This window comes from Ptychodera flava, chromosome 1, assembly GCF_041260155.1.
Source record: "Ptychodera flava strain L36383 chromosome 1, AS_Pfla_20210202, whole genome shotgun sequence".
Lineage (NCBI taxonomy): Eukaryota > Metazoa > Hemichordata > Enteropneusta > Ptychoderidae > Ptychodera > Ptychodera flava.
The window spans coordinates 17,605,684-17,618,378 of NC_091928.1; the positions used below are offsets into that span (position 1 = coordinate 17,605,684).

At 38.9% G+C, this 12,695-nt stretch overlaps 1 protein-coding gene across 2 annotated transcripts in view; it reads left to right on the forward strand.

Moving 5' to 3' along the window:
- The first annotated feature begins 1,077 nt into the window (after positions 1-1,077).
- Positions 1,078-12,695, forward strand: part of LOC139131750 (uncharacterized) — a 14,446-nt gene continuing 2,828 nt past the window's right edge. Inside the window, exons 1-10 of one of the 2 annotated variants that reach the window (XM_070697970.1) lie at positions 1,078-1,167; positions 2,129-2,417; positions 3,406-3,476; positions 4,178-4,460; positions 4,748-4,818; positions 5,637-5,916; positions 7,172-7,242; positions 8,908-9,185; positions 10,506-10,576; positions 12,029-12,695. The exon at positions 12,029-12,695 is cut by the window's right edge and continues 36 nt beyond it. In XM_070697970.1, the coding sequence (XP_070554071.1) occupies positions 1,113-1,167; positions 2,129-2,417; positions 3,406-3,476; positions 4,178-4,460; positions 4,748-4,818; positions 5,637-5,916; positions 7,172-7,242; positions 8,908-9,089 (1,302 nt within the window). In that variant the 5' untranslated portion in view covers positions 1,078-1,112 and the 3' untranslated portion in view covers positions 9,090-9,185; positions 10,506-10,576; positions 12,029-12,695. The remainder of the gene's footprint in view (positions 1,168-2,128; positions 2,418-3,405; positions 3,477-4,177; positions 4,461-4,747; positions 4,819-5,636; positions 5,917-7,171; positions 7,243-8,907; positions 9,186-10,505; positions 10,577-12,028) is intronic. The other variant, XM_070697979.1, reaches the window with a different exon arrangement.

Consider the following 12,695-nt stretch of genomic DNA (forward strand, 5'->3'; position numbering starts at 1 on the left):
ACTGGACAATCTCTCCTTACCAATGAATTTGGTACTCTCCATTTCGGCGGTTTGGTCTTAAGGATGCGTTTCGAATGTGAAAAACTTAAAAAATTTTGCTCAAATTTTCCTCAATGAAACTTTCTAACCATCACTAAATAAAATATAAAAATTAGGGGTCTCGTTCGTGCAAAGTTTAGTTTAAGAGAAACGAATTACCTGACATTTACTTTTATTTGAAATTCAAAATGGCCGCCACCCCTAGGTTAACTCTACGGTGGAAAAATGAAATTTTCGATTCAGAAAAAAGAAGACGGATAAACGTTTTCACCCTAAAAGCTTTAAAATGATCCCTACAAGAGGTATAGACCAGTAAAGAACCGTAAAAATTTGAAAGTCCAAATATCTGATCCCGAGATGTACCTTACTTTAGCGGACAAAACAATCTGTCAACAATTATTTATGGCCTTATTTGTACACGAGATCGAAAGAGGACAATGTCAACATTTTCCTTTTTGATCTGCAATGGGATACAGACTATACAGACTTTCTCTGTTAGCCGCGCCCACCGCTGTAAATCGACATGCATCATGAACTGTTTCAGAAAACCATCAAGATTGAAACATAATGTTATAAATTTTTTAACAATAAAATCCAATTCCTCCTTTATGATATACATGTACAGTCTCTGAATTTTTACCTTTTCACATTTTTGCAGAATGCCTTAATAGATGAGTGACAGTTTCTACGATTTCAATATTCACGCATGTCATTATGACAGCAAAGAATTCTAAAATAATTTTACCATAACCATAGACCCAGCTCCCAAGGTCTGTGCTGTCATGAACACCATAGACGGTCAAAAACTGTCTATTTTGTGCATAAAGGACAGTGACAAACAAAAAAAGAATGTTTATATTGTATGATTGACGTATTTTTGTTTACCGTATCATAAAACTGACAGAAACTCATCCCTCGATTCTCTGCAGTATATTTAACTCTGATGAAGCGTAACCGTAAATCATTCGATGGACGCCGCCTCTTTTTCGCTCATCGGTCACGATAAAGACCGAGGAGTAGGACTGATGCACCGCAGTGACTACGCGTTGAAACTACAGGGCAGTCACTCCACCATGGCGTCGTTCCGAATTCTAAGCGTTGCTGTCGTCTGTGGTATGATAGTCTCTGGTAAGTCAGGGAAGGGTTGTGAGGAATCGAAAAAAATACGGAGGCAGTTTATATCACAATGACTGTGTCATACTCCTTTAAGACATTTTTTTTTTAAGTTTAATTAATCGTTTTAAAGAAGACGCACTAACGAATTTTCTGTTCTTCCGTAGAACACCATAGATTTTTGATGTTAAATTATAATTCAGCTCATCAAAATTTCATTTTGTTTTATTCGTCGCAGTTGATGATGAGACTGGTTTGAGAGACGTTGAATGAAGCAAGTTTTTTTTCTGACTTTTTGTATGTATGTATGTATGTATGTATGTATGTATGTATGTATGTATGTATGTATGTATGTATGTATGTATGTATGTATGTATGTATGTATGTATGTATGTATGTATGTATGTATGTATGTATGTATGTATGTATGTATGTATGTATGTATGTATGTATGTATGTATGTATGTATGTATGTATGTATGTATGTATGTATGTATGTATGTATGTATGTATGTATGTATGTATGTATGTATGTATGTATGTATGTATGTATGTATGTATGTATGTATGTATGTATGTATGTATGTATGTATGTATGTATGTATGTATGTATGTATGTATTTATGTATGTATGTATGTACGTACGTACGTACGTACGTACGTACGTACGTACGTACGTACGTACGTACGTATGTATGTATGTATGTATGTATATATGTGTATGTTTGCACGCATTGATACGTATGTGAGTGTATGTAACAGTGTGCTTGTATACGTTTGTATTTCAGTGCAGTGATGGATGAATGTATCTTTCCATCGAGATCTTACATGTAGGCTTGACATGTTACTGTTTGTGTAAGTTGTAAAGTTTTGCATACGTTTTGCTATTAATTAATGAGTATATCGTTTCAAATTTTACGTTAATGGAAATTGACAATAAATATCAAGTATGTTCACATTATTTCTAATTTTTCAGTGAGTGGGCAGCAGGTGTTTAAAACAAAGCTGACTTACGAAGCCGCCAAGGCGTCCTGCGAATCGATGGGACTTCGTATGGCCGTCGACTTCAGTGCCGCCAAACACGATGCGTTGAAACATGCGGCGGACGAATCGGCCGGCTTTCAATTGATCAAAAGCGACTACTGGATAAATGGCCGCGTTGGATCTGACGACGTCGTCACGACGAACGAAGGACGCAGACTGATTAATTATCAGAAGTGGAACATTGGCGAACCTAGTGGGAACGGTGACTGCCTACAGCTCTGGTCAGTTCGCTTTTGAAATGTTTCTGACGCAAAAATTTGTGATGTCCAGTCCGCGGTGACTTGTCTTGTCCAAAGTAATAGATACGACATTTTGTACTCTTATTCAAAAGTCAGAAATTGTAACAACTTTAATTGATCCAATTTGTTTTGAGATTGGGGATTTGGCCGAGCGGTTTTGTCTATGGCTTCTTCGCTAGGTGACTGGGTACCGTACGTTGTGAGTTCAAACCCTATTGAAACCACCGTATTTTGTACTCTTATTCATCATCAAGACTTCGTTTTTTCCCACTCTGAGCAAAGGAACAGCCGTCTGCTGCAGCATTTAATAAGTTTAATGGCATCTGAGCATTTTTATAGCGTGACCTTAACAGAGAGTGACTTTAATTTCCTAGATGCAGATGTATCGCGTGCTTAAAAACTCGAACATAATCTGGAATATGGAAGTTAAAAATGATGCTTAAAGTATTACATTGATATATTCCAATGCGTCTATAAATTTACATGCCGCGTGGAAATTCGACTCACAATGCCATTAGCGCGCCAGTCTGTGACCCTGCCTTACAATGTTTTGAATTGTGTTGAAACAAATCCAGAAAACTTTTCGGGTTTCAAATTCGAGTTTTATCATTGTGAGAGTGGGGCATTTACCACTCTTGGAAAACGTAGAATTTTGACAGACTCTTCGTCGATTCGTAGGCAAGAAAAAAATTCAGGTTGAAAGGTTTCAAAAAAGGAATGTCGGGTTAGTAAAACATGTTTATTTATTTTTCGGACTCTTTTGTCAATCTCTCTCAATGTATCAATTACAGGAATTTCAGTTCAATTTCGTCATATTTCGTCACATGAATGTTCTCGCATGCAATATTGTAGGCTATTGTTCAAGTCCGATGTATCGTAATCTTGCTGATTATATCGCATAATGTATAAGTAAGGAAATCGCCAACGGTAAATGTGTTTTTATGCTTGTCTTTTTTCCCTTCACTCACAGGGGTTTAGCTGGACATAATTGGGATGATGACAATTGTGGTCACGAAAAGTACTACATTTGTGAACATGAAGGTGCGTAGAGAGAGAGAGAAGAGAGAGAGAGAGAGAGAGAGAGAGAGAGAGAGAGAGAGAGAGAGAGAGAGAGAGAGAGAGAGAGAGAGAGAGAGAGAGAGAGAGAGAGAGAGAGCTGACGTGCTTTAAAATCCGATAATATTTGAATGCATGGAAGAGCGAGAGAGAGAGAGAGAGAGAGAGAGAGAGAGGAGAGAGAGAGAGAGAGAGAGAGAGAGAGAGAGAGAGAGAGAGAGAGAGAGAGAGAAGAGAGAGAGCTGACGTGCTTTAAAATCCGATAATATTTGAATGCATGGAAGATTTATACTTAAGCCCACACATTTCCTCAACGAAACATCTTGGAAACCAGTCTCTTTTCTAACATGAACACCAACACGATTGGTAGCCTGCACACCAATCACGTGCCCAACCAGTCGATACACTGCAAAACTTCTTGTAAATGCGTACTCTTCTTGGAAAATAGCTCATTTTTGGTTGATTTGCATACTCAACAGCAATAATAAACTTTACGTGAATGAATATTTGTTTAGAAAATTGTGCAAAATGCTGAAATTAGTCGTTTTGCGGTTTTTCCCATACCGCGTCATATAAATCACGCACGCGAAGTTTTTACACTTGTTATTCTACTGTGGTCCATAAATTCTGCTATTTTGACGATAAATGATTCGATTTGAACAAAATTGTTTATTTTTCACATGTAGCGGCTGACGACTACATCGTGTTCGCCGACGACGAATCGCAGGAGGACGCCAGGAAAGAGTGCAATCAATATGGTTTGGTGTTAGCCAAAGACACCAGCAACAAAGTCCACAATGCTATCCTCAACGTCGTCCGCAACAGCGAAGCCAATGGCGGAGATGTGTGGATCGATGGCAGGCGTGGATCCGACGACATCGTGGAAACGAGTGACGGCGATCGACTAACCAAGTATCATCCTTGGGCGGCAGGTGAACCAACCGGAAATGACGTATGTCTGCAACTCTGGTGCGTACAACTACTATGTTTATACTCTTTGAATATTTTCCTATAGCTCACGATTTCCATTTATCTGCGATTAAGGTATCTGAACGCGCCTCGGGGACAATATTCCGTCTCTCAAACTTTTTAAATACTCTTTTCAGTCTAACACTTTTGGACTCTCATTTTAAAGCTCATGGAGTACTAGTAACTAACGTTTTCACCGGCTTTAATTTCGATAAACGTTATCTTCATTATTTACCGTCTTCACTATCTGAAGTCTTTCAACGCTATTTTGTTTAATTTTGTGACAGGAGTTCAAGAGATTACGATTGGGATGATGATTCCTGCAACAACAAAGATTCCTTCGTGTGTCAGCAACCAGGTAAGAACAACTACACCTTTACGCCGTCAGAATTCGAAATCAAGTCGATGCCAATTGGGAAATGTACTCTAGAAAGGGAACATGACACCATTGGCCAACAAAACCGATGTCACTTTTCTAGTTTTGTGCAAACCTGTGTGAAGAACAGGAAGTTTGAAATGTGACTTCAATCAGCCATGGTCCCGCTCTGACAAACTCAAGCTCTCCTTTTATGATAACAAAAAGTAACATCATTGTGTAGGCAAACTTGTCAAGCCGAAAATTAAACAACTTTAAAATCATAGAGGAATATTAATATTTAGCCATGCACGAAAGAAAACGATATTGAAACTACATTCATAAGAAACAATGATGTACATGTGTAAGTTTTGGTTTTATTACTTGTTATGACTTCCTTTTACCGATTTGTGTAATGTCTTACAAGCATTTCTGATTATCATTTCTCTGGCTTTCATGGGCGCTATATAAATGAGGATAATGATGATGATTGTCTCTTTTGTTTGTTTGTTTGTTATTGTTGTTGTTATTTTTGGTGGTGGTAGTGCATTCTATTCTGACTTTGATCAAAAATAGTATATTTGTATGTGTAACTTGTAAGCTTTTAAAGGTATATAGTCACCTGTAATCTAAATATGCCCATATATGGTCAAAGGGGCGTTCCTTGGTATTCAAAATGCCCATGTGAGGGTGCTTTTTAAAAAGCGGCCACCCGCTTAAAATCTGTGATTGGTTAGATTTTCTCTTTCCATGGTAACTGTGGCAAAATTGGAACAGGTGACAGCATACCTTTAATATTTATGTTTTTCATGTTCATTTAGAAAAGAGACTAACGGTGTACATCGATCAACAATCCCATGATGACGCCCTGGCCACCTGCGTTGGCGTCGGAATGGTTCTGGCGAAAGACGACAGCGATGAAAAGCATCAAACACTCATCGACGCCATCAAAGACAGCCCTGCCGACGGCAAGGACGTGTGGATCGACGGCATCCGTGGCTCTGACAACATCGTTGTTACAACAGACGGACAGAGAATGACGGATTATCATCCATGGGCGTGGCTGGAACCATTGAGGAATGGTGTATGCATACAGCTATGGTAAGCATCATCATCATTTTTTTTTCAGGTAAAATGCGCCAGGGACAAAAATTAGAACTCGGAAACTTCTACAATACTGTTTTGGTCTACTACGTATGGGGCTGATTTTGAAGCCAGTCGTCAAAAATAAAGATTTCATCGGCTTATTTTTGTGCAAATCGAAATTTTAATTTTCCTTCATAGAGTTGACACAGGGATAGCGACCAATTTGAATTTCAATGGACTGTAAATATTGAGTATTCCGTTTTTTTTGTGCCAAATTTTGCACGCTGGCCCCTTATAGTTCTTTTATGGAAAGTTTGAGGAAAAGTTTAGGTTTTTTTTTAATTTCGAAGAGCGTACTCCCTTAACTGTAAAAGAACCACTTTGGGCAATGGAATCTACGGTATTAGTTTCCAATCCCAAATGGGATGGACTTAATAATACCTCTACTGTGTCTCTAGCTTGATTTCCAATTATTCTGTCAAAAGTGGCGTAGAAATTAAAAATATGTTGACGACGTTGACGTTGATACATGAATTTGTGGATAAAAATCACAAAACCTGTACTGTTAAGGCCAGAGCAAGAAAATATTCCTTTCTCATCTCAGCATATGTCGATCTTGACTAGAAACTTCAACTTTTTAACATGTTTCCTGGAAAAAGTTAAACATTTTAAAAATGAAAGAGCACTACGCATGGTCACAGTGTAAGCGTGTATCGGATCATACATAAACGCCCTGTACAGCTGTTAACGGTGAACTTAATGTCGTCAATTGCTGACTGTAGGAAGTTATCATCCAAACATTCATGTGTGGTTGTTTCCACATTGGTCGCTGAATCTCGTCAAACAAACAAACACACAAGAGAGAGAGAGAGAGAGAGGAGAGAGAGAGAGAGAGAGAGAGAGAGAGAGAGGAGAGAGAGAGAGAGAGAGAGAGAGAGAGAGAGAAGAGAGAGAGAGAGAGAGAGAGAGAGAGCTGGATAAATGGGTAGATTGACGGATGATAGATTGATGGATAGATGGCTGGATGGATACATGAACGGACGGACTTACATGTTTGATGGCCTGATGGATGGCTATACGTCTTTATCAATTAAATTGCATCATCACTTTACAAACTGCAAATAAAGCTTCAAATTTTAGTTCCAACCCCTAGAAAATCTACATATATAACAAGTACGCGCCTCTATATTATTATTAGCACAATTGTAGATCTTGCTGATACAAACCTATATATATTTTCCCATGAAACTCAATGCTATTTCACCATCAGGGATTGGCGAGACTATGACTGGGACGATGATAGCTGCCTTAATACAGATCCCTTCATCTGCGAGCCGGCAGGTACGAACCAAGGAAACTTTTGGTCGATTGATCGAGACACGTTAAATACTTTACGTTTTCTTTATATTCTTCTTTAAAATTGGGAAAAAAACTAAGTCGCCATACATGTATTGCTTCTTACACCAAATCTTTTCGGGTCTGATTTAAGACGACGTGCGACGTCAACGATTTCCGAAAAAGATAGTGCGCATGCGTGGTATTTTCTTCTGGCTCGGATCAGTCGGTTTGTTTCGGCAGGTTCTGTCGATTGTCAAACTGTCAGCTGTTTTTCAGAAGCCTAGAGAACACACTTTTTTCAAGCGAATATCATAGGTGGCATCTGTGTAATATTTCGGATTCGAGCAGCACGTCGCACCGTATCATTCGGTCAGTATCATACGTTTCCGAAAAATAACACTGGAAAGATTTTTATTTCTACTAAATAAAAAATGAGAACGAAACGTTAGATACACAATTATGTTGTCACGATTCGCTTTCGTAGACAAAGCAGTTACAGTGGAATTTGATCGAGTGTCCGGTTTGCCTTGCAGAGCTCGACGAGTCTACATGTTGCTTATCATTAGAAAAGTAAACATTTGCAACAAATTGAGTCTTCGTCTTTGGTTGGTGTTAGATTACAGCGCGCGGCAAACTTTTCCCATACACTGTCTCGTCACGATCACTGCAGTCGTTTCAGTATGTCACTCACAACAAGCATAACACTGCACTACATGCACATCACCAGTTTTCTTTTAGGTGTTTACTTTTAAATTGGGAACTTTATGAAGAATCAAGTACTTTTCTTCTCCTCAGTCCTCTCGATGTCAGCAATCACGACAACAGTTCCTTCAGCATGCAGTCTGTAGCATTGCCAGTGCAGTCTACTCTATCGACAAGTTTGACACGATACAACACTGAATATTGTCAACCACAAAATGCTAAACACTCCTGCATGAAACTTTAATCCCGCTTTCTCTTTTGTCTCAGCTAAATGAAACTTTCTCAATTGACACTTCTCTGAGCTACAAAATAGACTTGAAGAAAAGTGTTGATTTTGCCACCGTCCCTCCGTGATTTTGCACATGCAAGTGCAATTCAATCAACACGGTACATTTTGTGCCATTGAATAACACACCCAGTGTTTCTGAAATAATTCACTGTATTTTGGCACTTAATTTCCCGGACGGCATCATACATGGCAACGGGTTAGCATGGAGGGGACGGTGCTATCTCTCTGCCTTCAAAATATTCTTTACCTTTCTGAAGAAATACAATGTTCTACTATGATAACACGCCCAGAGTCAGTCCGGTTGATGTTGAGAACTTTCCTCGAGATATAGATCCGACAATCGAAAAATATGCCAGTGAGTTTTGTCTGGGTTGTATTTCCCAAATCAAAGTACACAAATAGCTGACAGAAAACTTTGATGATGTGCTATAGCTATAGTGCGGTGTCAAGCTTGTTGTGCATGAGTGGCATGCTGAAACGACTGTCATGATTGTAGACTAGACATGGGTAACGTTCGCCGAGCGCGCTGTATAATCTAACATCAAAGACTCAATTTGTTGCAAATGTTTACTTTTCTAACGATAAGCAACATGTAGACTTGTCGAGCTCTGCAAGGCAAACGGACACTCGATCAAATTCCACTGTACCATATCTCTTTCTTCCCGTCACTCGCACAGCTCAGAAGCTCACCGTCTTCGACGTGCCGAAGACACGCGATCAAGCCATTGAAGCCGCAAAGCCCTCGGATGGTTCTAGCGAAAGACGACAGCGATGCAAAGCATCAAATCCTGGTCGACGCGGTCGAAGCGAGTACTGCCGATGGCGGCGATGTCTGGATCGACGGCAACCGTGGATCTGATAATATCGTCACCACCAGCGACGGAGAGAGACTCACAGACCATCACCCATGGTCGTGGCTAGAACCCTCGGGAAACGGAAAATGTATACAGCTATGGTAAGCTTGAGAGTGCTGCAATGTTAGTCAGTCGTTCATGAACGACATAGGACAAAATCACTCTATTTTGACCTTTTGTTATAGCAAGAAAGCATGCAATACTTGCATAAAGTCACTCAGTGTACAGAATGACTACGGGTACGTAACTGCAGCGGTGTCAAAAAATACCCGTTTGAGTGCAAAGGAATGATTTCGTTTGTGGCCTCCAGACAAAATGGATTTTTCCTATTCCAGCCAACCTGCTTTCCTATTAAAATAAAAAATCATTGCTACAATGTAAGGGAAAGCTGTTGTCCTTATTCATATGAAAGGCACCAAAAGCTTATTGCATTAGGTTCCCACTTTATGTAACTGTGTATGTCCATCCATGCATGGTGACACTTGTGCACGGAACTTGATATTTTGATACACTGCCGTGAAATGTTTCACTGAATGTTTAAACCTGACTGGCTGCAAGCAGAGTTGAGGTTGTGCAGCATTTCAGCATGCTTCAAGAAATCAAACAACATAAACTACCTCTCATATTAAACAAATCATGAAAAAAGTAAAAAAAAAATAGAGAGGGACTTTGACCCTGTATTATACCTAGCATTGTCCAGATGGATATTATTCACAAAGTTGACGTTGACAAATTTTGTCAATTTTTTTTAGCCTTTCCCCCACCTTTCGTGATATTAAAAAAAGAACCGAACAAGTAAAAAACAACCTCAACACGGACAAAACACCCCTTAACTTGAACAAAAACTGCTTCCCTGCTATCTGACGACTGCTTTGCAACACGAGTCATAGGAAGAACTTTTTCTCCATGAAACAACATGGCTGTCTTTTATTGACAAACCACAGACCTTGCTGTAAATGGTGCTAGTTAAAGCTCCATTCGCTGTAACTTACGGTGCTTTTCCTAGTATTCTGTTTAATGGTAAAACACACCAACTTGTTCTCTTCTCGAAAGCCAATCTTTCAACTTGCCAACACTGCTTTAATACATATTTAATTTCCAACATTTTTTTGTTGACTACTGAATTCTACGTGATATATACCACGACATTCATTTGGCAACAATATCACTGTACAGAATACATTGTGTTCAGAAGGGTAGGTGAATAGTCACAGCCATTCGCTCTTCAAAGATTCAACGCTATTTTACTAAGGGGTGCACATTACAATGGAGAAGAGTTGGCAATGAACATGACAATACACATGACTTGAAACAGATAAAAGACCGGAAGGCTAGAATAATGATTGCTAAAAAGAAGCCAAAATCTCGGAAAGCCCACAAATTGCATCATTCTCTTCATTTTGATGATTCCTTCCTTACAGGGCTGCAAGGAGCTACGATTGGGACGATGATGACTGTGGTAAAACGGATGCATTCATATGTGAGCCAGCAGGTACTTACAAAGAAAGCAGTATACTATACCATATCCTTACATTGCATGATTTGTTTTCATTAATATTATGTTGTACTTAGCTTCAGTGTCACACACTGTCCGTAGAATCATTTTTTACAAAACAGATGTGTGCGCTAATCGTTTCAATTGAATGTACATTATCTGTATTTATACAAAATTGCCAAAACTGTACGAAAGGCGTCTGTTAAAGCTTTAAACACCTACAATTACTTCATTCCAAGATGCGAATAAAAAAAAATCATCAGACTATAAGTGGAAGTCACGTTAAAGGTCAGGGGGATATGTTTGAGGTCTTACATGTATCAGACGTCATGTCCAGAGAGCGTAAATAATAGAAGTATCGAGCTTTTCGTCTCGCTGTCACCGTGTGACATCTCCATTATGCCACTTTGGCTTTGGCGGCATACGGTCGATTCAGAAAGTTTAATTTTCTTATTATGAATACTTGTGGTTCAAGAAATGTACTTCAAGTTTTATTCGTTCGTGTCCATTTGGTTATTCGCTAATCAACAGCGCCATCATGAGGCAGCCACAAACAGATGAGAAAATAGGAACATAAGAGCCAGAAAATATAAGTTAAAGCCCCGATAGCTTCGAATGTGTAATAAACCGATCTCAAAATATCGTAAGCTTTCCAAGAGTTTTCTTTGAATAAGACCCATTAAAGACAGACAAAATGTGTAACACTGTCATAAGTGTCGAAAGTGGAATGTAAATTCAAACGTTTTAACATCAATTTAGATGTCCCGCCATTTTCAAAAAACTAATCATGATGACAGAGAAAATAAAGATTACAACAACAAAATGTTGGCCATCGTGTGTTGTGCATTCAAGTAAATGACATCATGATAGTTTCCTTTATGATCACGATGTGTATGTGCAGGAAATACTGAATTTTTTGTAATTTTCCGTTGGACGCCATTTTATGAGTGCTGCACCCGTTTATTATTTAACCTGTAAATACGTGTGGGCATGGTCCAAATCTGTGAGCATTGATACTTCCATACAAGTCCTTCAGTAAGCACTTTTACACGAACCAACTTTGGTTTGGAAATAAAATCATGATAATAATGCATAAAATTCGCAGCTATACTTAGGCTTTGAGCGTTATATCTAGAAACATTGAAATAAAAAATGAAAACGACCGAACATACAAAGTCAAACCGACAGTAAACAATGACAACAACAAGAAACCGAGTCTTTTTGAAAGTTCACCAGGATAATTTAAACAATTATATTTTCGTGACATCCCCTCTACAGCAAGGAACATGTCACTGAGATCAACGTCAGGGAGAGTGCCAAGGTCAACACACGACCATATAAACCTGTACAAACAGTAGAATCTGAAGAAGAAAGGGCATTTACGCATGCACTGTCAAATAACTTTCATTTTTTTTCTTTGCATAATAACTTTGCGCACCAATACAACAGAAGTTGAGCCAACGGAACCTCCACCGACAGAAGCGCCGCCAACGGAGGCCCCACCAACGGAAGCGCCGCCAACGGAGGCCCCACCGACAGAGGCCCCGCCAACAGAAGCCCCACCGACAGAAGCCCCGCCACCCGGTGAGAGACTTCTGTATGATCACTAGGCACTCAATTCAACCAAATGCTTGTCGATAAAATCATATTTGAAAGCTTACATTTCTTTATAGATCTTTGTTAGAATAGATCATTTGTCCAGATACAATGACATATCGGCCTTAATACACAATTCGTATTGGGTTTGTATCTTCGTACATCACTGAGTCCTACAATAAAGATTTCTTTGATCATAATCAACATGTTATATCACCCACAGCTAAATTGTGTACGATTCTCAAAAATGCTTATAAAGGCATCGCAACAAAATTGTATGAAATAGGCGACTTTATTATAACACTTGAATACGAAAATTTAATTGCGCACACATACATGTTGTTTTAGCAAGCTGGCCACTGCGTATTTTAACATAATTTTAAGGCAAAAAAGAAGCTATATTTTACACACACAACAAAGATATTGAAAAATACTTGAAGGATTACATTAACGGAACCTCACTGTGTCTAAAAACACTGATGGATTTATTTTTTGCTTTAATTTTCTCGCTTTTTCCTCT